General features: G+C 35.4%; 1 protein-coding gene across 6 annotated transcripts in view; it reads right to left on the reverse strand.

Annotated features, from left to right (window-relative positions):
- Window positions 1-27,510, reverse strand: part of RHBDD1 (rhomboid domain containing 1) — a 183,233-nt gene that overhangs the window by 54,667 nt on the left and 101,056 nt on the right. For 5 of the 6 annotated variants that reach the window (XR_007951649.1, XM_051983440.1, XM_051983442.1 and 2 more), the window contains one exon: window positions 16,822-16,959. Coding sequence is in view for 5 of the 6 variants with exons in the window: in XM_051983440.1 (XP_051839400.1) it covers window positions 16,822-16,959 (138 nt within the window). In the remaining variant the exon portion in view is untranslated. Of the gene's footprint in view, window positions 1-4,748; window positions 4,852-16,821; window positions 16,960-27,510 lie in introns of those variants that run through there. The other variant, XM_051983443.1, reaches the window with a different exon arrangement.

Raw genomic sequence — 27,510 nt, forward strand, 5'->3', positions numbered from 1 at the left:
CACTTCTGCCTGGAAGTTGAGGAGACAAATAGGGAGAGAAATCAGGAAAAGTTTCAAGGAAGAAATGTTGCCTAAGAAAGCACAGTGTGAGAATCAGATTATAAGTGAGCTTGATCATAGCATTTGTGAAAAGGAATGAAGAGCATGAAATAAAACTGAAGAGATAGACTGGGACCAGATTATAGAAGGCTTTGAATGCCAAGTGGACTTTATATTTCATAATGTAGATTTAGAGGGAAAACTTAATTAAGAGTCACCTATAGGGAAATGACAGTCCGACCTGTGCAAGATGTCTATTGGCAAGATGAAGGATAGGTTGGCAAAGAACAGAAACTAAAAGCAGGAAAATATTGACTGAAGTACTATAATTTCTGCTGATGACGGCAGTTGGGTGCCTTAAAGATATCTGGTAGGCTGCAAATTTTCTTACATAGAAGGGAAAGTTCTTGGTGAAAAAAATTTTTTTTTAATATGTTAAAACTTATTTAAATTTATATTTTCTTCCAAATCTACTCATACTGTGTGATCACTTATAATTTCAAGGCTGATAGAGAGGAAAAACAAATGGATCATGTTCTAAAAGGGTAAAAAGTATGATGAAGGGTAAAAAGTGTGATGGTCATTAGGATATTACCATCAAAGGGCAGAAATGTTCATTGAATCTAAGTAATACACATTCCCCATCCCATGCTCCCCTCACCTATATTAGGAAAATGATTATTTTCTGAAAATCAATTCCTACCATTTTTACATAGCTACATTACAGGCTACCATAAAGTTATCCAAAATACAGTTGGGTTTAGATATGGTTTCACCCTCCCATCTCCCTCATTTTCGCCCTCATCCTCCCAACTAATATGAAAATATGAACCACAGTCCTGAAAATGAGCCCAGACACATTTGCAATAGAGTCCTAAGTATAAGTCTTGGCTCTGAAACTGACCGATGGCACTTTTGTGAACCTGAAGAGAAGACTTGATGGAGACATGATAATGTCTTCATGCATCTGAAGAACCATCATGTGCATTTATTTGGTCTCTTGGCGGGTTCCAGAGGGAAGATCCAGCACAAGAGTGGGAAATGTCAGGAGGCCAAAGTAGGCCTTACATCAGGAAAATGTGGTAGTGCTGACTGGAATATAATTTCTATCAAAGAATCAGGGTTCTTGTTCTGGGAAATGGAGGAGTGAACTAAAAATAGAAATTGGCAGCAAATGGCAAGAAATCCAACTAAAGCAATTTATATATACCATAAGATTAGTTATTTTGTTTTGAAATCTTTTGAAAGTTAACCAGTTCTAGCCTAAAAGGCCAATGCAGGTCAGAATGTAAAGACTATCAGAGACTATCTGGAGAGTATCAATAAAAACTCAAAATGAATTATAAAGGCACAAAAGTGATTTTTCAAAAAACTGTATAATGGATATAAAGTAGAGGGGGAATATAAAGATGCTTCAGACCCCTGAAAAGGCTAATAATACATAACAAATTATTATTTGCTTCCCTTCTATATCCTGGCTTAGTCAATCAACAAGAAAACTCGAGTGGGAATAAGACTTTAAAATGGGCTGATATGTGACATCTTTGGGAGAAAGATAGAGACAGGAGGCTAATTTTCAAAAACTAAAGATACAACAGCAATAATAATTTTGAAGAAAGCATGGAATACTCCTTTCTAAATGTTATTAAATATAAACATCACCATAGCCAGTTCTAGCATTTCAGGAGACCCATTTCACCAACCTCCCAAATCGGGAGGACCCTCTGATTCCTTTCAGTGGCTTCATCACTCTCAGACTACAGTCTATTTAAATTCTACTATTTAAATTCAGTTTAACTTTGTGAATTAAGTGTAGAGTCTATGACACTGTATCAAGGTAAAGGCAAATACTACAAATGTAATTAAGCTTAAGAAAGAGTATTTGTTAATGTTAACTCAAAATATTCTGAGTCAAATTTTATCATGATTACTGGTCTAAGCATCCAAATTCCTGCCTTCATAGGCTGCCATCTGGATTTTTTAAAAAAAGATCCTCTGACTCTCTGGATGGCATTTGTCCATCCATTTCTACGGTTTTTGATTTAGCATTAATAATCCAGACTGTTTAGGTAAGCAGATAGAACACTAGTGTATTATATGATAAAAAGAGATCCAACTCTAGGATTAATACCCCGCAGGCCAAAACATATAGTGTGCATTTGTTCACCAATCAATCAATCCAATATTTATGGGATGGGTACTATGTGCCAGGCAACATACTAAGTGCTGGAGATACAAAGAGAGAGAGAAGATGTGAACTGCAGACATCTCCCATCAGCTAATTGTGAAGACAGTTACAGGGAAGGCAGGAGTTTAGATGTCATGACAACTAAAAGGGAATGAAGGAAAGAAATTCAGGCAATTCCAACTTTCAAGTGGTACCTGTCTGTACATGTCTCATCCATCTGTTTCAAGGGGCACAACTGAATTTTTACCCATGTTAAGTAGCTGTTTTGCCAGCCATATAATTGTAAACAGCAGAGAATGGCATGCTTTTAGGAAATACACATCCTTTAAAAAGGACAGTGCTCATTCAGTCTCATTATTCTTCAAGCTAATTGACAGGGAAGAACATCCTAATTGCTCATTAGCACTGTAAATGTATCCTGTGTCTTGTGTCAGGGTCTGAGGAGACAGTGCAGTGCAGCTGCCTACTGCTGTTTCTTTGGGGCTCACCACATTATATTTACATAGCTAAAAAACAAAAAAAAAATATGCTGGCTACCATAAATTTATCCAAAATACAGCAGGATTTGGGTAGCTCTCTGCATCACCCTCTCATCTCTCCCATTTTCACCACCCCAACCCCCAGCTAATAATATGAACCACAGCCCTGATTAAATATCATTAGCTGGGTCTGCTAGATTTTCTTAGAGTAGTCTTTTTATGGAAATTACTCTTGGCTACATGGTAACCTGCCAAAATGGCAATGGATGGAAAGAGTCCTCCCCTCTAGTACACTGATGTGCCTTGCTCTTTCTCCCAAGAATTCAAAAGCGGGAAGAATACAAGCAGGACAAAACTAACAAGGGAAACGGGGACTTTGTACAATGACTATTAAAAATGTTGCACATTTGCACTTCTTAAACTGTGGTTGTCAACCCCATAAAGGGTCTCATGGCTAAATGTGGGAATAGCAAAATTATGATTTATTATAAATAAATGTTTAATCTGTATATTTATTTTATTTATCTACCCAGGCTCACAAAAATTTCTTGGAAGAAAAAGGGTTATGAGTGGAAAAAGTTTAAGAAGCCCTATGTTAGTACAGTTTTAACAAGTCTCCTTTTCAGTACTCCAGGATTTAAAAAGAAAGCTTCGTATCATTTAAAATTTCAACTATGTTCATAAAACAAACTTTGGAATCCACTGACTTTTAAATATTTTGTTCAGAATATTGGCACATAGAATTCAAACCTTATATCAATTCACAATTGTTTAGTTTGAATGAAAATTATCTGATTTCTCTCCCCCAAATCAGGACAGTCTGTAAGTTCTCTTTAGGAAAAGGGTATTATTTCTTTTAAAGTGCTTGAGCAGTACTTTTTTGCTTTCTTCTTTTAAAGTTAATCTTATCAAATACTGTAGAATGTATATGTGTGCCTTTGTATATCTTTATGTAGATGTCAGGTGTGTTTAAGACATTTCTTAGGGGGCATTCAGTTGGTACAATGGATAGAGTACCAGCCCTGAAGTATCTGGCCTTAGACACTTAACACTTCCTAGCAGTGTGACCTTGGGCAAGTCATTTAACCCCAACTGCCTCAGCAAAAAAAAAAAAAAAAAAGAAATTTCTTAGCCAGGAATTTAAGGCCTTCCAAAGAGTTGCTTCTACTTACCTTTTCAACCTTATTTCACACATCACTCTCCTTCATGAATTTTACATTGACCCACAGCTCTTTCCTTAAATTGATACTTCATCTCCCGCTCCATGCAGGAACACAAGCTGCCTCCATGTCATGAAAGTACAACTTCCTTACCACTTCTTTGAATACACATCTTTCTTCAAGTCTCCAGGAAAAAGTGTTATCCTGAATTTTTCTAGACTATTTAATTTTTTTAGAACTATTAATTACTTTTTCTAGTACTATGAATTACTCACATATATCACATAGGGCTCTCAGTTAGATGTAAGTTTTGGGGGACTAAAATCATGGTAAAATATAAACTACCATCTAGTCTAGTGTCTTACACATATTAAAATACTCCAATCACTTTATGATCTCATACTTTTAAAGTTCCTTCCTCAATAAGAGAAATTGTAACTAATTTGTGCTTCCTCATCTTATGTGAATTGAGTCTATATTCTCCAAAATGTCTGCCAAAATCAGGGATGAAGAAGACTCAATATGCTGGAGGCCTTTCTTGCTTACTCTCAACACAGAAAGGGAAGAGATCACTCTGGCCATCCAAGAATACTCCCTTTTATTACATAGTCACCTCATTCTTTTTTTCTATCACGCGATTCTCTGATAACACCATTTAGTCTTGGTCTTGGAAGTCTATTCACACTAGTCAAGTATCTTTCCACAGCCCTTCAGGGGCTTTATTTTGGAGTCTCGTTGTCATATAGGAGTATGGGTAAAATGTTGGTAGCAAAAAAATGGGACTTGGCTGTGACAAGAATCTTTTGGAATCAGTAAAAAGTGCTTTGCAACTTCCTGAAAACAATCCAGACTACTCTTGTCTTTTCCAAATTTGGACCCGGTTTATTGTGTTTGGTCAATACTTAGATTGAATCCTGGAAGGGAATTTACATCAGTGACAAATCTTAAGTTTGACAAGTTCTTCATACTTGGAAGAAGTAGTATCCTGTGTAATACAGAAAAAAGAGAACAGGATTTGGAGTCTATTTACTTGGATTCAAATCCTACTCCATTACCAGTTATAAGTTCCCAAACTTTGTGCCATAACTCTCTTCAACAGAGAAATATTCTTATTGAAGTATCATGGGACAATTTTTTTTTGGTAAAATTACTTAATAAATGTAACCTGAACCTTAATAAATGGTAATCCTGAGCTCACTCAGGGCCTCTCCCTTACCTCCTGTACCACCAGCATTGAAAATAAACTAGCAGATTCAAGGAAACAACACAAGCTTTCATCAAACATCTCTCCCCCTCCTACCCCATTTCCTTCCTCTCCCTTTCTTGTGCCATGAAGGTCCTAGTTCTAGGATGAAAAAATTTGCTTGGGCTTCAACTGCCAGCTAGACCTTCAAGAGTAAATCACCTTTCAGGAGTAAAAACCTGCTACAGGAGCTACAACCTGAAAGCATCAACGCTGCACGGCCCAAGTTCTTAACTGACAGAACTGAGAAAAGCGGGCCTTGAACTGTGGGTGCCAGGGAAAACAGACTCCAAACAGATGGTGCCGGAGAACTAAGGAACAGAGAGAGTGTGACAGGTTAGCAGGACAGGACACTGCACAGTTCACAGCTGTGCAATCGTTTGTGGCTTAGTGTGGGAGGCTGAGGCACTTTGAGATCCAGCCACCAAAGAAACCACAGTAAGACGGTAGAAAGTGAGTGATAAGAAAAAGGGAAGGAGGGGCAAAAGGCACCGATAAAACTTATTAAAAATAAAAAGTTGAACAAAATGAGGGAGTAGAGCTAAATGATTTCTAAACTTATTTAGTTAATAATACATATTTTAACAAATGTTAACAAATAACATGGTAATATATAAGAAATATAATGTTACCATCTTACAATTCTATAATAATTAATATTTATTCAATGCAATAAATTCCATAGCTTGGTAGATACATGGAAGATAGCAGACAGACTTAGATTCAGGTGACTCTGTAATTCTTTCCTGAATTAAATAGTTACCTGATCTGATTTATTTGTTATTAAAAGTCTCTATATGGTATCAAACCTGACTGAACTCTGATTTGTGAACTATGTGATATTGGGTAAGCCACTGATCCGAGCCTTAGTATCTTTATTTTATAGATATCCTATATATCCCAGCTTGGGATATACAATTTCAAAGGCCCTTCTGGAGCTAAAGCTATGTCCTAAAAACTTCATATGTACATATGAATTATAATTAATTCAACAAACATTTGTTTATTAAACATTTATTATATATTACCATGTTATTTGTTAACATTTATTAAAATATATTATTATTAACTCATCAGATATTTACTAAAGTGTTTTTTTTTTTTTTTTACCATTCAGTACAAAGCACACTATTTTTGGGTTTTGTCTTTTATTTTTAGATTTAGTACTTTTCCTTCCATTGCGATCCAGTTTTAGCCAATAGTCTCATACATGGGGACTTCAAATCAATAAGAGTCTCTATTAATCTGTAGTTCACTGAAAAAAAAGTGTCAGGGGAGGGATCTGGATCTGTAAAGTGACTCCCCTTTATTAATGTTAATCTGAAATGGTTCTTCAGTCTATAGTTTTAGAAAGTTGTTTAGGCAACTGAGTGTTTGTTTACAAGATAAGAAAACTGAGACTTTTTTGTTTAAGTTATCTTTTCTTCCCCTTTCTCTGCATCTCTGCACCCTTGACATATCTTCCCTCACTCTCTACTCCTTTGCCATACTCTCTGATTGGCCTTCCCATTACCCACCCGTCTCTCTGTCATGTACCAATCCAACAATTTTCATAAGTCATACATAATATGCACAAAGTATACTTTTTGCATGTTTTGATGCATATAATGCACATATCAACATACAGAAATGAGACAGTGGAGTAAAGCATAGATATGGAGGCAGAAGACCTGGATTGGCAACTTCCAGGCAGTGTGATTTGGTTTAACCATTTCCTCTTCCTTCTTCCTGTACAACAGTTTATTCATCTGTAATATGGGATTAAATAATATCTAAGATCACTTCCAGTTCTAAATCGGGGCTCCTCTAATACATAGGCACATGTATATATTAAGACACATGAATACAATGCAACATGTATACATATGTATATAAAAAAAATCTATTTAACAAGTCCTAAGTCACATGTGTTTCCAAGCAGACAGAGGAGAGAAGGTGTCTTGTAGCACTGTCAATGGTTCATTAGAGTAACAATTCAAGAAATAGCCATTGGGATGTATGAGTTGGTTTGCTTTTGATACTGCCCTTAGCTAATTATCTGGCAGGTGGTGTTTTTTCAATTGAATAGGTTTTCCTGAAGGAAACTGAACAAATAAATGACTAAAGAAAAAAATTAAGTGGTTCCACAGAATTAGCTGAACATTTTGGGCTTGGACTATACCATTCCTAACCAAGTCAGGCCAACAAGAACATTGGATTTGGCAGAAACTGCTAATGTTTAATGTGAGCCAACTTAGCTCAATACAAGTTTATAACTGAATAAGATTTGAGTCTACTGGCAATGTACAAACTATAGAAATTCCGGGTTATATAAGTGATGCGATGGGTAACTGGCCTTACAGAAAATGATCTCTGTGCCACAAAAATCCAACCCAACATGTAAGGAGGAAATGGGATTTCTAAGATTTCTAAGAGCCCTGCCAACAATCCCCAACACTCTCCTCATCACCTCCTACTTATACCCACTTACTTCCTACATACCTGATGGGCCATAATCACAGATCTTGCTCTAAGAAGGGAGCAATTTAACCAACTTCTCATTTTGAAGATAAAGAACTTCCTGACCATGTGAACACAGTTAGTTAAATTAACCAGACAACTAATCCATGAATAGCTAACATATAGATTTCCCAACTCTTATGTCACAGATGCTGCCATGTTGCTACAGTAATTTTAAGCAATATAACCACAGTCCTCTGCTTCAAAGTATGCAAAATATTCTTAATTTAAATACAGATGCCAATTCCCTTTACAAACTAAATACAAAATAACAGGTTATATTCAACTTATCTTCAATGTGACTTAAAATCTGAGGATCTCTGATAATTCTTGGGAAATTTTTAACTAAAAGAATTCATGTGTCTTAAAAGTTCTGTTAAAAAAAACTTCAAATATTTCATTTTAAAACTTACTAGAAAATAATAAATGTAAAATTTACTAGAAAATAAAAGTAGCAAAGATTAGGGTTCAATTTCTAAAAGTACTTTGGCAGCTGCTACTGGGCGGGGGGGAGGAGGGAAAGAAAAAGGAGGAAGGAAAGGAGAGATGAGGGAAAGAATTTTGACAAACTAGGTCCTATCTTCTATCAGAGCATAAAATGAATTGGGGAGGGGTGTACAAATGCTGGATTTCAAGAGCTGTCTATGTAAATATGATTCTGTGCCCACTGAGCATTTTGAAAAGGGTTGATGAGAATCACTAGTTACTCCATGTGTCAAAAAGGATTTCCGGCCTTAAATACACCATGCATGTTGGACTGGCAGGCAGGGTTAGAAAATGGCCTTGTTTCCAGCTGGACCTGGGAGGCAGGCTACCCTTGTACCCACAAAAGGCGTGCATTATTCATCACCAGGGACAAGGGAAAACCAGGAGCTTGGGTTATAAGCTGGTGTCTGCCTTTGGACTTAAAAAAAAAAAAAAAAAAAAAAAAAGCTGGCAGTGATTCAAGTCCATTCTTTTGGTGATGGGGGCATCAGCTGCCTTTTGGACACATGTTATAAAAGCTGAGACTGCCAACGGGAGAAGACAAGATCATTTTAAAAGAGCTTTAACTGCTTAATCCACTTGAAATCTAGAATACTGAGCCTGTATCCCAAAGAGATCATAAAAAGGACCCAATGTGCAAAAATGTTTGTGGCAGCCCTTTTTGTAGAGATAAGGAGCTGGAAACTGAGGGGATGCCCATCAGTTGGCGAATGGTTGAATAAGTTATGGTATATGATTGTTATGGAATATTGTTGTTCTGTAAGAAATGACCAGCAGGATGATTTCAGAAAGGCCTGGAGAGACTTACATGAACTGAGGCTGAGTGAAATGAGAAGGACCAGGAGATCATTATACATGGCAACAGTAAGATTATATGATGATCAACTGTGATGGACTTGGCTCTTTTCAACAATGAGATGATTCAAGGCAATTCCAATAGACTTATGATGGAGAGAGCCATCTACACTCAGAGAGTGGACTGTGGAAACTGTGTGTGGATCACAACATTGTATTTTCATCTTTTTTGTTGTTGTTTCCTTGCATTTTTTTTTCTCATTTTTTCTTTTTGATCTTTTTGTGTGTGTGTGTGTGTGTATAGTATGATAATTGTGGAACTATGTATAGAAGAATTGCACTTGTTTAACATATATTGTATTACTTGACATCTAGGGAAGGGAATGGGAGGAAGGAAGGGAGGAAAATCTGGCACAAAGTTTTACAAAGATGAATGGTGAAAACTATCTTTGCATATATTTTGATAATAAAAAGTTATTATTTAAAAAATAAAAAAATTAAAAATGAAATCTAGGAATATCAATTTTCTTACAAAAAAGGACTATCCTAATAACAATAATAATGAGGAAGATGAAGATGAGGACATCGGTTGACATCTTTAAGCACTTTCAAGTTTACAAAGCATGGTTCACATAGTATTTGATGTTGATTCTCATTAGAATTAGAGGAGGTGAATATTACAATTTTTTCTTTTTTATAGATGAAAAAAATCTTGATTTCAGAAAGAATAAATGATCTTCCTAAAGTATAAGATAGCCTGAATAGAAGATAGTGAGTCAATCTCCAAGTCAGGAAGACATGGGTTTAAGATTTTATTCTGACATATCTTGGCAGTGACAATCTGGGCCAGACTCACAGGGTCACAGGCAACTCTCTCTAAGATTCAACTTGCAAGAAAAATGCTGGTCTATAAAGGGAATTTAGCTCCTCTGATGAAATCACAAATCCATAACAAATCAAACCAAATGTCAAAAGGTAAGATTACAAATCAATAATCTACTTCCTAAATATGGTCTACAAGAAACTTAACTGAAAAATGACCTCATGCTTAGATTGATAAAAGGCTTTCCTGGTGGGTGACTTACTAAAAGATGGTACCCTTAACACTTTTACCTACAAAGGAGTTACTAATTCCAAAAGAAGTCATGAGTATATAAATATATATAACTACAAAAAAAAGTCATGAGCATATATTGTGTATGTGTGTGTGTGTGTGAGATACATAGCCACAAAAGATGTCATGAGTATATGTGTGTGTGTGTGTGTATTATATAATATATAGTGTATGTGTGTGTGTGATACATACACACATATATGTAGTAGAGGAATAAATCTGGGAATAAGAAACACCAAATTTGTCATCAGTTAAAATAAACCACATTTCCCTTCTTCTGTCTCACATCAATTATTCAACAAACATGCATTACACGGTCATTATTGACCATTCAGTGACTTTCTGCAGCTCTGCCTTTCTCACATCCAATTCATTAGCAAGTCCAGACATCACCCCATGACATAATTGGTTCTCTTTGAGAGAGAAGGATGAACAACCCATAACAATAACAACGACAAAAGTATCTATTATGGAATTGTGGTTGGGTCACAGAGCTGATAATTCTTGTCTTACAAAGTTATTTCCTTTTAGAAGGCTGTTCTTTTTATATTATTTGTTCTCATGGTCTTCCCTTTTCACTCATCAGCTACATCACTTACAATTATTTCCAAATTTTGATGCAATTGTCCCTTTTTATTATTTCTTGTAGCACAAAAAATTTTCCATTAAATTGCTCTACTAGAATTTGTTCAATCATTCTCCATCTGATGAACATCACCTTAGCTGCATGTTGTTTTTTGCTGTTGTTCCTTGATCTATTGAGGGGGTATAAACCTAGTAATGGAACCATTGGGTGAATAGCATACACACTATTGGATGCTGGGATAGTATGAAAACTGTTATTTCCATGTTTAAAAGGCTGTTTTCTACAAATGGCCAGCAAAACTTTGCTTCCAGGGTTGTCTTGGTCAATGGGAGGGATAGGAGTTGAGATCAACACCTAGATAAGTGTTGTTAATGCTTAGCTCCAATGGTGCTCCAAAGAGCCAACTCGAAGAGTTGCCTTTTGGCTTTTGGTTGTACCAAAAGATAAGTTGCCCACATGGGCTATGGCAGTTTCTCTCTATGCCCTCCGCTCAGTGCTTGAGTCCCACAAATGGCCAACTCATTAGCTATTTGCTGCACAGTGCTTTATAAATGCTTTAAATTTAAATGGTCAGTCTTTTTTTTTTTTTTTTAAAGATTATATTATTTTATTATCTATGGCATCTTAAGAAGTCTTTAACTGACAGGTTTTTTATAATCTAGGAAAAGGTATTTTACAAATGCAAAAGAGAATATACACCCTTCTCTTCTTGCCCTCACTTCCCATTCCAGCTCATTCTACAGAACAGCAAGGAGTGTGTTTGTCCCTGGCAGGGCAGCTATAACTCAATCTGCTAAGGATATTAAATAATACAACCTGCAGGATAAATACAGTTGAGTAAACTGCAGGGTGGGGGCAAAAATCAGTGAGTATGGCAAAATTAAGGGCTTAATGGTAAAAAAAAAAAAAAAATCTTCAAAACAAATAAAATATATTTATTTTTGATATTTATTTAATATTTATATTTAATGCTTCTTGAAACTAGGACACTGGTTTCAAAAAAGGAATTCTATCTCCTATTTCTCCTTTTCCCCTTCTGTAAGCCTCAATCTTCTGCACCTGAAAAATGTTACCTCTTCTACAGGTTTCTTTCAAATCTTTTAACTATTTTATAGAGAATTAGTGCAAAGAAGGTTAGCCAAAAGACCTCAGCTGGAACTATGGACCTTCCACTTGGTGATACTGTGTGCTCTTGAATAAATCCCTGAGTCTCTGAGATTTAGCTATCTTTTATAGGATGAAAATAATAAAACTCATGTCAGGATTATGGTAGGGACCAAATGAAATTTTATAATAATAAAGGGCTATGTCATCATCATCCAGTATAATTTTTTTTCATGAAAATATAGTTCAGAAAAAAAACTACTCTGGAAATTTTAAGTATTCCTCATTGTTTGATAAACCAATTTCTTGGTTTGATTAAGTATTTTGATATGGGGAAGGAGGGAAGGCAAGTAAAGAAAGAGGAGGGAATAAACATCAATATAGTACCTATTCTGAGCCAGACACTGCTGAATGTTTTACAAATATTATTTTATTTAATCCTCAACAACTTTGTGAGGTAGATGCTATTATTCCAATTTTACAGATGAGAAAACTGAGGCATACTGTAATTAAAGAGATTTGCCCAGGATCATATAGATAGTAAGTATCTAAAGTTGGATTGGAATTCAGTTCTTTCTGACTCCAAGCCTGCTGTTCAATCCACTGTGCCATCCAGATAAATGTTTTGTCAAAAATCATGTCCCAGTAATCAGAATTCATGCCCATGGTGGCAAGTCATTTGTCAATCCCTAAAAATGTATCTACTCTGCAATATTTGACTCCACCTGCTAAGCATCATTCATTTCTACTTGAATAAATTAAAATCTCATTAGCTCATTTTATTCACATAACAATTTATAGACAAATCTGTTCACCATTAAATAAAAACAATATGCAAGATTATAAAAATCAATTCAAGACTATAATACGTGATAAAAAAGAATTTTAGAAATAATATCAATCATATAACATAATTGAAACACCTAAAAGATTTTTTTTTGAGGGGGGCAAATAGTGTTTCTTTGCAGGGAGAGAGAAATGGAACCTGGATCTATGATTTACTCACTTACTATAAAATCCAGAGTACCCCCATGTGTGAAAACTCTTTCCACCCTTGCAGATCAACACTTTGCCTAAGAATTCTAGTCTCTGGAGAGACACCTAAAATGATTTACCTAAGGACACACAGCTAATATGTCAGAAACAGGGCTTAAATCTAAGTCCAGCTATTTTCTAGATTAAGCATTTTTCATTTCTTCTTTTTCAAAACCAAGAATAATGGATGGGGAGTGAGAGGAGCTGAGTTTGAATCCTCATTCTAACTAACTACCCATGTGACTCTGAGCAAGTCATTTTATATATTTGAGTGAATTTTTTCATTTGTAAAATGGGAGTGTTTGGTCCAGATGACCTCCATTAAGCTGTGATTTTTTGAACTTTTCCAATGAAACATGATTTCAAGTTGTCTCATCTTTTTCTTTACTTTCTTCTGAATACATTCTATTTACACTTTCAACATTTTCCTTAAAATAAGGCATCCAGAAAAGAAATATTGAAATCAAATGTAATCTGATTATAACCCACTACCACCCTGGTTAGGGACAGTATGACTCTATTAATGGAGATGAAGCCTATGGTCAGCAGTCATATCGCATTGTTGATTCATACCAAGATTACCGTCAACTAAAACTTCCTAAATGACATTTATATTGTGCTTCAAGTTTATAAAACATTTCACATCCATAAGCGATATATTTCTTGATGTTTCCAACAGTCTATGAGGTAAGTGTAAGTATTGCAAGCTTTATCATACCCATGTAAGAGATGAGCTAACTGAAGCTCAGAGAGGTCAAGGGTCTTATCCTGGATCAAACAAGAAATAAGTTTTAGAGGCAAACCTAAAACTAGATCTCTCAAAACTCCAATTCCAGTACTCTTCCCACTATGCCATGATGTCTTATCTAATGAGATCCTGTCAAATTGGGTCTTCTCCAACACGTGCTTTTTATGGATGACTTTTATTTTATTTTTACAATGTATTTTTTAAAAAGAACAATTAGATATTTAACATGTATTGGTCATCCTGTCATCTAGGGGAGGGAGGAAAAGGAGGGGAAAAATTGGAACAAAAGGTTTGGCAATTGTCAATGCTGTAAAATTACCCATGCATATAACTTGTAAATAAAAAGCTATTAAAATTAAAAAAAAAAAAAAAGAACAATTAGGACCTTATATTTATCCCCAATAGAAGTTCACTTCATTGGTTTTTTGCTCAAGATTAAAACTTTTATGAAGAACTGAATTGATAAATAAAGAGTCCTTTCTCAACTCTCTCATCTTCAAATTTAATAATATATCTTGATATCATTAAAAAAATACACTATTAAAGGACTCAGAAGAACAATTTATGAAATGACACTGCAGAATTTTCTTTTGAAGTAATATGTGATCAGTCAACAACCAATTAAGTAATCAATCAATAAGACCTTGTTAAATTTTTGGCATGGATTAAGCACAAGGCTGAGCTCTGTATGTAAGGAAAAAAATAGGACATTGTTCTCAAGCAGCTTATGCTTTAATGGGGTCATAAATAAATCAATTTGTATGTGTGTATGTGTTTTATATATATGTATAATATAAATATTATATAATTATTATATTATAACAATATATTATATAACAATTATATGATGTAAATTATAAAATAGAATAATATAAATAATATAAAGTAAATACATTTAAAACATACACGCTATATATGTGCATGTATATGTATATATTTATGTGTGTGTATACATGTACACGTGTATATGTGTATACAAAATAAATATCCAGAAAGTAGAACGTAATCTTAACAGAAATGGCTTAGTGGGGAAACCAGAACAGGTCTCCCAGAAGTGATGCTTCAACTAATTCTTAAACCGATTCTTAAAGGAAGCTATGATTTTTCTGGTTTGGAGGGAAAGATTCCAGACAGTGCCAGAGGCATCCAGGGCAAAAGCATGGAGATGAAAGACAGAGTAGGATATGTGAGGGACAAGCAGGGCCATTCCAAAGACTGTATAGAGTGAAGTAGAATGTCTCTGATTCCAGATCCAATAAGTTCTAATAGCACCAAATTGTAAGTGAGTATGGAGTGATACAGTAGGACTAACACTTTGGAAGAATCCCTTTGGCAGCTGTGTGGATGATGAATTACAGGAGGAATTGCAGTCAGGGAGCCTAATCAGAAAGCTATTGTAATAGTGTAGACAAGAAGTGATTAATGATGGCCTAAATGAAGCTGTCTGAGTGGAGAGGAGGAGATGAACATTAGAAACGTTGTGTTGTGAAGGTAGAAATGATAAACTTTGGCAATCATTTGGATACATGCCACGAGTGAGAGTGAGGTCTAAAATTCAAGTTTGAAGCTTGGCTACAGCTACAAGAAAAATGGTGGCATCCTTGATAGTAACAGGGAGGTTTGGGCAAAGGTTGTATTGCTACAAATACACCCAACTGGAATCACTTGGCTCCTATTTCTTTGTCTTGTCCTTAGAGATATCCTAAGAAACCCTTGTCAACTGCTTTGTTTATATAATTATCTCTTTCCATCTTTCTATAATTCTTTCTTTAACTTTTATATAATAATCTATAGCTATCTTTTATATAATTATCTCTATGTATATTTATCTACCCATCTATCTACCTTTTATATAATTACCTACATCTATCATTTACATAACTATATGTATATATGCATGTATGTATGTATGTATATATCTATCTATCTACCAACCTACTTTTCTATCCTATATCCCAGAACTCAGCTGGGCATATAAGAGGCACTCAACAAATATTTATTTTTTTAATGTTTTCTTTTTCCAATAGTATTTCATTTTCCAAATACATGTAAAGATAGTTTTCAACATTCACTTTTGCAAGACATTGTGTTCCAGATTTTCATCTCTCTCTCCCTTACCTCCTCCCTTCCCCAAGATGGAAAGCAATCTGATATAAGTTAAATATGTGCAATTCTTTTAAACATATTTGTCATGTTGTACAAGAAAAATCAGACCAAAAGGGGAAAAAAACCACAAAAAAGAAAGAAACAAACAAAAAGGTGAAAATACTAAGCTTCGAATCACATTCAGTCTCCATGGCTCTCTTTTTGGATGAGGATGGCATTTTCCATCACAAGTCTTCAATAAGACTTTTATTTTTTTTATTTACTGACTCACATTTCATTTCTATCAGTATAATCTCATCCACCAATGTAGATGTCAAAAAAGGAAGTAAGACTAGTTTATAATGACTGATGAGTAAGGATAAGTTAGAGAAATATAATCAGAATAGGAAGAGGATTTGGGAAAAGCAAAAACATAAGAAGAGCCATTAAAAATGAGAATATTTAGCCAAGACAAAATAAATTTTATGGATGTGACAACTATCTTTACATAGCTAAATCTATCTGAGATTAGAGTCAATCATCCAACAAGAAATTACTAAATTTCTAGTGTGTGCCAGGAAATAGGGATACAAAGTCAAAAAGGAAACAGTCCCTGCCTTTCAGGAATTATCTTCACCTATGGTCATGGGTCCTCCTCTCCATCGTTTCTACACATTTCTTTAAACACCAAGATCTTCAGAGAGCTCCTTAGGTGGCCTAAGTACCTGACTATTCATCTAAGCAGTCTTCACTAGCATTCTATTCTGATGCTTCTTTAGAGATGTAAAGTAACTTTGGATTCTCAAGGGTTATGTCAGAAAGTCCTGTGATATTAAAAGGAATAGGGAGAAAATCAGCAATGAAGACCTAATAAGGCTAATCAAGAAGAGAGGAAGCAGGATGATACACAAGCCATTTTACCACAGTATGCTTCATTATGAATCCATTGCATGCCCTTAAGAAGAGTTTTTTAGACGTTTTCTGACTTTATTGCCATCAAAGCAATTGAGTTAAGCCTGTCTATAAAAGGAACAACGTTAACAAAATGTACATACATAGTCTAGCACTTTATTAGATTAGGTTGGTGGCAATATGGCATCACACACATTCTCTGTAATCACATTCTGCACACATTTCTTCACCTACATATGCTTTTTGCAAACTATTTTAGTTTTGTTTCTCTGCAAAACAGTTCTTGTGCAGACATTACCTCCCCATGTGATCCATACTTGAAAATAAGCAAGGCCACGAGATTCTTACCTCGATCACGGAGACTGTTTCTGAGCGCTCTTTCTAACTGCTCCTCTTCGGTAAACCCTGCTGTATAGACATCGTAGTTCCTGGGGATTTCTTGGTAAGGCTGCCTGTCGAATAGGTCCTCTTGATATCCACTATAGCCTTTGAGAATCCAAATAAACAAATCAAAAAATGTACTGATGTAGACTATATAGAGCTTTATATGGATTACCTTATCTGAAAATCACAAAGACCTTGTCAAGTAAGTATTATGCTTATGATTATACCCATTTTATAGAAAGGGAAACTAAAGTTTTCAAAAAAATTGAACTGCCCATAATCATAAAGATTTTTAAGAGTCAGAGGTGGAGTTTGTATACAGTTTCATTATAGTCTTAAAAATGGAAAGAACAAGATATAAGAATAGAAATATTAGATATTGCTGATCATATGTGTGACATACTATTCAAACTTGACAGTAGGGCTATTTCCTGATTTTTAAATGTTTTAACAGTCTTAAAACTTAGGAAGATATAACTGAATGAGGGATATCTACCAATCATGTTTTGTTCCCTATTTATTAAAGTCTGAATGGAGGAAATTAATTTAAATTGGATCTGGAAGAATGGGAGAGAACATTGGTGGAGAACACTGGGATGACCTGGTGAAAACAAACCTCAGAAAACTTTGGAAGGATTTTAATGCAAGGCTGCATAGAGGCAGGAAATGGACTAAATGATAATTACTGAGCCTTTGTGACCCCATGATTCTATGGAAGAAGAAACAGATATGTTACTTGACTCATAGGCTCTCTGTGATGAACAAGAGATGATGAAAAAACACAGAACAGAGTAATATTTATAACTGTCAATTTCCTTAAAAGTATAATTGATTCAATATTTCTACAAAGGAGGACAAAGCAAGTAAGAGACAACTTAGCTATTCAATTCCACTTTAAAATATACATTGATCCCAATAATAAATTTACCTGTTAGGATAAAGACCAGTTTGAAAACGTCTTTTTTCCCCCCAAAAGAAGGCCTATTTTATTCCACCACATAATGGGTTTTAAGAAGTCTAGATAAGCAGAGAGAGTATTCCAAGCATGAGAGAGAGTCTGTACAGAGGAAGACATGATATCATATACAAGGAACAGTAAGCAGAGCAGTCTGATTGGAATGGAGGAAAGAACAGTTACTGTCATACTCTCTATTCTATTAAATAATTGCTTAATACATTTAGCATTAAAGAAGTATTCATTTATTCACATGAACTATGTCAAGAACATTGGCAGGTCAGTGCTGTAAAAGTCATCCTAATACAAATGAATAATGACAAATACCAGTTAACACTTATAATGAGCTTTGTAAACTACTACAAAGTATCATTTTTTTTCTCACCATGTGAAATAAGCACTTTTGTTATACTCCATCAAAAAATCAGAAATATCCCCATTGTACAGATGAGGAAATTGGGACTAAGGCAAATGACCCATTACAAAGCTAAGCTGGTAAGTGCCAAATCTGCCTCACTCCATTCACTATGTCACATCCTGCCTTCCTTAAAAAAGCCCCTTTCAGGCAATAATCCAGCAGCTTAATTAAAATATGTCCTTGAAGTAATAAAGATTCTACAATGTCATTTTACTTTGTTTTGTTAACTAAAACAAACAATAAAAGAACACTAGTTTCCCAGAGTCAGAAGACCAGTTTAAATCCCACCTAAAACTCCTGTTACCTGGGTGACATTATTTAATTTCCAAGGCCTCAGAGTTTTTTGTTTTTTGTTTTTTCCCATGAGAAATAAGTGGGCTGAACTAGATGGTCTTTGAGATTCTTTCCAGCATTACATCTGTGAAATCCTATTTAGCTAAACTGTCTCCACTTATCCAAATATGGGAGGCTTTACTCCATCCTAAATACCTTAATTTCTTTTTCTTTATCAAAAGCAAAGTCTTATAGTTCCTACTGTTTAAGAAAGGTAGGTAAGGGTGTGGGGCAGATGTCATCATAATAGTCTGGGGAAGTAGAAGGATCTGAACATAATTTTTTAAAAAATGCAATCCTCCACAAATTGACCTTCAGGCTTAGGAATCACCAGGGAAGCATAGAATTCTCCTACCGTACTGACAAACACCAGTGGGAAGCATGAGTTACAGGCAAAGGTAAATGAATGGTAATCAATGGCCATTGTGAACCTCTTCTGCATATATATATTTACCTTCACCTGTAAATATCTGCTGTTTATCTGTATACATCTTATTGCACTTAGTAGTGAGTTTGAACTCATGTCCTATTTGCATTCATATTACCTAAAGACTTATACATAATAGACATTTAATAAATGGCTCTTAAATGAAATGTTGAATCTTTTTTCAACAAAACCAATATCAAATTTTACATTTCACTCTAAAATTACAGACCCTTTCTACAAGAGTCAGTGTTGGCAACACAATTAACATTCAACTCAGAACAGAAGAGCAATAACTAAGTTAGCTTGAGAAAAAAAAAAAACCAAACAGGAATCTGAGCACACTGAAGGAAGCCTAATCATGCCCTAATGGGTCTGGCCATTGTAGTGTCATAGAAAGGAAGGGCCCTTCCTACCTGTGTGGGGAAGTCATTGAAATTCTCTGAATATCAATTTCCAAATCTGTGTAAACAGTTATTGTGAGGATTAAACTGAGGCAATTTATGCAGATTACTTTGTAAACCGTAAAAGTTTATATTAATAGTGGCTATGGTTATCATCTAGGGGCAGCCAAGTGGCCTGAGTTAAAATCTAGCTTCAGACACATACTAGCTATGTGACCCTGGACAAAGCATTTAACTCTGTTTGCCTCCGTTTCCTATAAAAAGAGCTAGAGAAGGAAATGGCAAATCACTCCACTATCTTTACCAGGTAAACCCCAAATGAGGTCATGAAGAGTTAGACATGGTTGAAATGAATAAATGGTATTGTCATTATTATTATTATAAATAGAAAAAGCACATTGCCAACTATCTGTCTCACTTATGAGCAATTTTGTACAGGCAAAAAATCATTTTCTTCCAAAAGTTCTTTCTTGTGTGGTTTTGGGAATGTTTGTGAGATTTGGGCAGGGGGCTCTTTTTTTTGGGGGGGACAGGCATTTTGTTGTTGTTTAACATTCAACTAAATTAAAATCTAAAATGGCTGAATGCCTCCGATTACTCAGTCCTATATCTTTATAATCTATCTGTCGCATACATTTACAGTGATTTGAGGGAACATTTACTTGATTTAAAAAATGCCTTTTTCCTCATGTTATTTCTCATTCAAACATCCCAGCCAATGCCTTACTGAAATATAGTCTACAAGTCTGAACATCTGAATACTACAAAATCTAATTTTGGTACTTGTCAGACAAAGGAGGGAGGAGGAGGGTTACAGAGTGGTGGAGGGACTTATAGCTTGTAAGTCAAAGACTTGTGTGAGTAAAGGTATTATATTTGAGTCATCAATAACCGTGAGACTCCATGATCATGTGCAACAGAGTGTATGGGCCTTTGAGTACCAGGAACATTCTCTAGTGGTTCTGCTAGTCCAATTAGCTTTCTTTTTATAGCTCTATAATTTACATTCCTGGAAAATTCTAACATTCAAACACTTAAGAGAAATACATTTAAATTATATTTAAAAACCAAACCTAGTTGAACATTCTTCCGTGGCTATATACTTTGGCACTGTGTTAAAAGAAATTCTGGTTATCATTATTCCATTAACTTTCCATCTGTTCTTTATAGACATACCAGATTTTCATGGCAAAGGAGATCAAGAAACAATACCAAGATTAGAAAAATTGGTCACAGATTTTTAAACATTCATGAAGTTCATTGGCTTATAAAGCCTTTCTCAGATGGGCATAGCCATATTAATAAATCGATATTCAAGAGAGATCTACTCTTAAATGTTCTTTGGCTGGTTGCTGACATGAATCCTCGGCTTTATAGGATACTGCTTTTCACAAAGTTAAAATCCTTTCCTGGAATCATTGAACATTAGAGCTGAAGGGACTTTGACAATCAGTTAATCCAAATTCCTCATAATAGGGATGAGGACCATGAAGATCAGAGAAGTGAAGTGATTTTTTCCCCCCATAGTCACACAGTATCTACGTGCAAACCATAGGAAAGAATCTGGTGCAGATCTGTTGCTTTTTCTTTGGGTGGAGAAGAGGCTGAAAAAATGTATCAAAGAAGGGCAATAGGGCTCTGTTTTTTTTTTTTTTTTTTTTTCCTTCTGTTGGTCTGGTTTGTGGATCCTGAGCATCTTCCATAGGAAGGAGTTACGAAGCAGATGGAACTCTATTCCACTCTATTTACAGATGGAACAGTGAGTCATAGGAGGAGCAAGTTAATAAAATTCACCAATTTATACAGTTAATCAGCCTTTGGAAACTATGACTTGTCCATAAGAATCCAGACTGAGAACAAAAAAAACATGGATTTTAGAATCATCAAACTATACCTAGAAGGCTCCTCAGAGGTCTCTAAACTTCCTCCTCCCCATTTTAGAGAAGGGGAAAGTGAAGTCAAAAGCCACATGGTAATGAGCATTAGAGGCAGAATTTCAATCCAGATTTTTGAAGCCAAACGATCTGAGTTCTAGTCTTTTTTGTGATTGTCAACATGTTTCAGTTGGGAACGACTCTTCATGACCCCATTTGGGGTTTTTATGGCAAAGATATTGGGATGGCTTGCCATTTCCTTCTCCAAGTCATTTTACAGATGAGGAAACTGAGGCAAAAGTGGTTGCTAAGGGTCATGCAACTAGTAACTTTTTTTTTTGAGGCCAGTGTGAATTCAGACCTTCTTGGCATCAATTTCCATCCACTGAGCCACCCGGTTGTCCCTGTTCTAGTCTTAGCCCTACTATCAATTAGCTGAGTGTTCCTGGACCATGGGCCTCCCTTCTCTGAATTTAGAGCTCTGTTATTCCTTCTTGGCCCATGGGCAGCATCACTTTCAGCAAAGTCCCCATAACTATTGAAATTCACCCTTCCCCTGTAGCTACTCCCACTCACTATTTGTTAGGAAAAGTTGAAAACAAACAAACATAATTAATGCCAAGATGGGGAAAAAAACCAAAACAAACAATCCTCTTCTTTCATACACAGGCATAAAAAGGACCATAAAATGATTCTACAAGATCAGGAGTTATCCTTGTATTCAACATAATAGCGTCAAGAACATGAAGTCATTGAAAAACATGAAGTCATGAGAAATAAAAAATGTTAATCACTCAATTAATTGAGAACCGCCAATCAATAAACATTTATTAAGCACTTACTATGAACCAGGAACTGTGCTAAGTACTAATGATACAAAAGAAGGCAAAAGACAATCCTCATGGTCAAGGAGCTCACAACCTAATGGACTGTGATCTTATATTTATTAAATGCCTACTATATAAGAGTGTAGTAGGTGGAGAAAGTGGTTCTGGCATCAAGAGAGATTTGAATTCCAGGCCTGTCTCTGACACATAGTATAGCACACTCATGAGCAAGTCCAGGGAGCTCTCCAACATTAAAAATTACAGCTAAGTTATGGATTTAGTTTGTAGAGGAAGTCTCTACTTTGAAGAGTTTTCTTCATCAAGGAATTCACAATTACTGACTTCAAAAACAAGGTGAAAAGTAATGCAGATGAACCCATGTATCAAAACTGAGGTTCAAATTAATTTTCCCAGATGGAAATAGGTCTAGATAAACTGAGAGATATCTTTCAAATGCAAAACACAGTGATTCCATAAAAATACAAAACAGTTCAGCTGGAATAGACCAAAAGTTTTTTCTGTAATTGCTTCCAAGGCTTTCCAAAAATTATAGCTCTTCTCTGGATCCAGACCAGTTTTTGAAAGATCAGCATATGAAAGTTCCTATGTCTCAATAACTATCATTCTATAAAGAGCTCTATAACTAGTAATAATTAGCATTGATACAGTGCTTTAATATTTACAAGGCATTTTAGAAAGATTATCTCATTTTATCTTAACAATCCGGGGAGGTTTGCTATTGTTGTTCAGATGCATCTGTCATGTATGATTCTGTATGACCCCATTTGTGCTTTTCTTGGCAAAGAAACTGAAGTGGTTGGCCATTTTCTTCTCTGGCTCACTTCACAGATGAGGAAACTGAGGCAGACTGGATGAAGTAAATTGTCCAGAGTGACACTCTAACTGTCTGAGACAGAGTTGTGCAAAGTCATTAACTTTAGTCTCCTTTTCAGGGTCATCTGAAACCAGTGGCAAGATACAAATCAGGATGACTGGAGATGAACCTAGATGTAATGGCCTTTAAAGTTAAGATCCTTTCCCAGATCTGTTTGTCTGACAAATTTCAGTGATTTAAGGCTAGTTAATAAATGAGGCAAATATATATTGCTTTACCAATCATGTTGGGAGAGAAATATCAGAGCAAAAGGAAAAAACCATGGGTGAGAAAAAACAAAACAAAAAAAAAGTGAACATAGCATGTCTGGATTTACATTTAATTTCCAAAGTTCTTTTTCTAGATGCAGATGACATTTTCTGCCTAACGTCTATTGGGATTGCTTTAGATCATCGAACCACTGAGAAGAACCAAGTCTTTAATAATTGATCATCGCACAAACTGTGCATGATATAGAATTCAATTCAAGTAAATCTTTCTAGGTAAAATCAGCTTGTTCACCATTTTTTATAGAACAATAATATTCTATTACCTTCATATACCACAACTTGTTCAGCCATTCTTCAATTGATGGGGATCTACTCATTTTCCAATTCTTTGTTACCACAAAAAGAGCTACTACAAACATTTTTGCACATATGGGTCATTTTCCCTTTTTTAGGATTTCTTTGGGATACAGGCCCAGTAGAGAGTATGTACAGTTTGATAACCCTGTGAACATAGCTCCAGATTGCTCTCTAGAATTGTTGAATCATTTCACAATTCTACCAACAATGCATTAATGTGCCAGTTTTCCCACATCCCTTCCAACATTTATTATTATCCTCCTAGTTGCCTATTTAAAAGAAAAATCAAACTGGAGGGGAAGCCCCTCAGGATTTCTGACCAGAACAGAAAGAATTGCTATTTAAACTTCCTTAGAACCACATAAACCCAAACAATCACCAAGTGAGGCTGGGGATGGGATCTATTGTTGGCCAATCAACAAGAGCCAAAGTGGTTTGTATTTAAGACATGGTCAAGTAGTTCCATTTGAAGCTTGGTTTCCTAGTGCTATATTTCAAGAATTCATAAATGAAACTACACTGGGCAAAAGAATTAATTTGTCACAGTTTTCTTTCTTTCTTTCTTTCTTTTTTTTTTTTTTTTAATAAAAGAATAAACAAGTAGGAAAGATTAAAAAAAAAATCTAGCCCATAAATCCCAAGATATCTTATGAGATTTTAGTGATCAAAATTTATATTCCTTTGGGCACACAATTTGAGTGCTCATCCAAGATATTTCCTGTTCTTGAGGAGTCTCTTGTACTGAATCCTTGGGCAGACACTCTCCAAAGAGTTCTCCAGTGGTCCTTGGACTCAGCTCAGGAACTCCTACTCCAAGTAGGTAAACTCCTGAAGAGAGACACTCGGAGAAAGCAAAAATGGAAGTAGGCTAGCAAAAATAGAGGATTAATTTGACCCAGCGGATAAACCAGCAGAGAAAAGTTTGAAATTAGTCAGGTAAATTGTGCAGCACATCCCAGAAGGCAAGAACTGGTGGGGAGGAGGGGGGTAAGGTAAGGGGGAATTCATAAGAGGATTTTCCTCTGCCAAGGAAATGGTGAGTTGTCTGAGTGAATGGGATTGGGACTGGGAGAATTTAGGCAATGAAACTTTGTAAAAGGCTCCCATATTTCCCTTTGATATTGGGAAAATCATAAGCAGTTCAAGTTCATAAGGCTTCTCCTATTTTCCTTTGGTAAGATCAGGTGAGTCTTCCATCAAAAGAATATAAGATACTGTGAATCTTGGAAAGGAATATAGCTGGCTCTCAACCTATCTGGTGTCCTGGGAAAATAGCTCTTTAGGAAGAATTGGAATGAAGTACCAAAATGTATGGGGAAATACGGTTGTTTGGTTTGGGCAGATAATCCTATCAATGGGAGAACTGTCCATTCCCTGAGGGTTGGATATAAATTCAAAGGAATCTTCAATATCAGCCTGCCAATTCCTAAGCCTTTGGCTCCAGAACTCCCCTCCTGGTTTCCAACCAAGATGGGACAAGAACAGGATCTAGATTGATTTAGAAAAGCAGTTTGTGTGTGTGAGAGAGAGGTTACACGAGTGCCTGTATTTAGTCTTTTGCGTTTCTCTCAGTTGAATTACAAAGGAAAAGATCTGGCTATTTGGGATTTTAAAAATGCTTGTTTTGTACATAATTGGACTTATGCAAATAGCTTTTAGCTAGAGAGGAAGGACTAGTTCTGAACTAGGGAAAGTTTTTAACTGTTGCACCAAAAAAGAAAAAAAAAACCTCAAATTGACATATTTCTGTGGACCTAGAACTGGCCAATTTGAGCTTGCAGAAATATTTACAGAACTGTTAAACATTTTAGCAAATTCTAGCGTATTTGAGACTAAGTTTTAAGTTGCTTGACATTTTCTATTAGCTAAGTTGAATTGGTCTATTGTATTTTTAAGTAGACCTAATATACATGATTAAAAGCCTTCTGAGGTCCAGAACTTAAAGTTTACTGGGAAAAAAAAAAAAAAAACTACAAAAGGGGGGAAAATGGCTTTTCTGGGATTTTTCAAACTTCTCAGGTTTGTGGCATCCTCACTAGGATAGTGTCCATGGCCTGATTCTTCTAGGATTTGTGCTATTGCCCCAACATCTTTGATATCTCCTACCCCCCCACCCCCCATTTCTGGCATGGAGGGTGAGCTAGTCACTGAACTACAGACATGGAGCAAAGTCCACCAATTTTTTAAAGCCCTGTGAACAGATTTGAGAGGGCAGTTTTCTGCCATCTTAAATTTTGGGGCTGAGTGTTTAAAGTGGAATTCGAATTCTGAAATTATATGAGGTAATTACTATTAACCAGCATGTGCTAAAATTATGAACTTATTTATTCTGGTATAAGATTTTAGAAATATGTGCGCATTGATATTGTTACTAAAAATTTAAATCAGTATTTGATTTGATTTGAAATTAGAAAGTTTGCTTCTCTAGTAGCTAAACTAAAGAGGTCACCTGTTTGTATGTCCTAATTAGATGTAATATATTTAAGCTTCTATATTGCTTGCTAAATTGTACACTGGGCAATTTGTAAAAATTGTAAGAGCTATGCTTTAACATTTTGTCAACCCAGCTGAATATCTGGTATAAATTTTGTGAAATTTAGTCCAAAGCATGACTCTCTTCAACAATGAGATGATTCAAACCAGTTCTAACTGTTCAGTAATGAAGAGAATCAGCTACACCCAGAGAGGGAACTATGGGAAATGAGTATGGACCACAACATAGCATTTCCACTCTTTCTATTGTTGTTTGCTTGCATTTTTGTTTTCCCTCTCAGGTTTTTTTTTTTTAACTTTCTTTCTAGATATGATTTTTCTTGCTATGCAAGAAAAATGCATATATTATATTTAACATATTTAATATGTATTGGACTACCTGCCATCTAGGAGAGGGGGTGGGAAGATAGGAGGGGAAAAGTTGGAACAGAAGGTTTTGCAAGGGTCAATGTTGAAAAATTACCCATGCATATGTTTTGTAAATAAAAAGCTATGATAAAAATTTTTAAAAAAGGAAATTTAGTCCAAAGCTATTTAGAATATTAGAATTAAGGTTTGTCTTGCTTTAACAAATAAGTAAAAGCAAGAAAATTTGGCATACAAGGATATGTGTTACTGTAGAACAAATTGTATCTGAAAGGTGTGTAATATCTAAAGATAAATAAGAAGGTATTAAGGAGGTGTTCCTCTGGGGGGAGAGAGCCTGGCTCCAAAATATTTAAGTTAGGTTTTAATGAAATGACATCAGTAGGGAAACTGAGATACAGGAGATGGATGGAAGCATTCCCCTGAGCTCTGCTGTTTTAAGAGGGGTTAGTGGAATAATATTGGAACAAATTGTATCTAAGTATGGATTGGTAGAGATTATTGATTCTGATAATGGAACATACTTTACTTCTAAGGTCTTCTAAGAAATAATGGGGTACAAACAAAACAAAACAAATGTAGACCAGATTAGAGGGAAACAATAAACTGGGAAAACATTTTTACAATAAAAGGTTCTGATAAAGGCCTCATTTCCAAAATATATAGAGAATTGATTCTAATTTATAAGAAATCAAACCATTCTCCAATTGATAAATGGTCAAAGGATATGAACAATTCTCAGATGAAGAAATTGAAATTATTTATAGACATATGAAAATATGCTCCAAATCATTATTAATCAGAGAAATGCAAATTAAGACAACTCTGAGATACCACTACACACCTATCAGATGGGCTAGAGTGACAGGGAAAGATAATGTGGAATGTTGGAGGGGATGTGGGAAAACAGGGACACTGATGCATGGTTGGTGGAGTTGTGAATGAATCCAACCATTCTGGAGAGCAATTTGGAACCATGCTCAAAAAGTTATCAAATTGTGCATACCCTTTGATCCAGCAGTGTTTCTACTGGGCTTATACCCCAAAGAGATACTAAAGAAGGGAAAGGGACCTGTTTGTGCCAAAATGTTTGTGGCA

Source organism: Antechinus flavipes, chromosome 3 (genome assembly GCF_016432865.1).
Source record: "Antechinus flavipes isolate AdamAnt ecotype Samford, QLD, Australia chromosome 3, AdamAnt_v2, whole genome shotgun sequence".
In the NCBI taxonomy this organism is placed as follows: domain Eukaryota; kingdom Metazoa; phylum Chordata; class Mammalia; order Dasyuromorphia; family Dasyuridae; genus Antechinus; species Antechinus flavipes.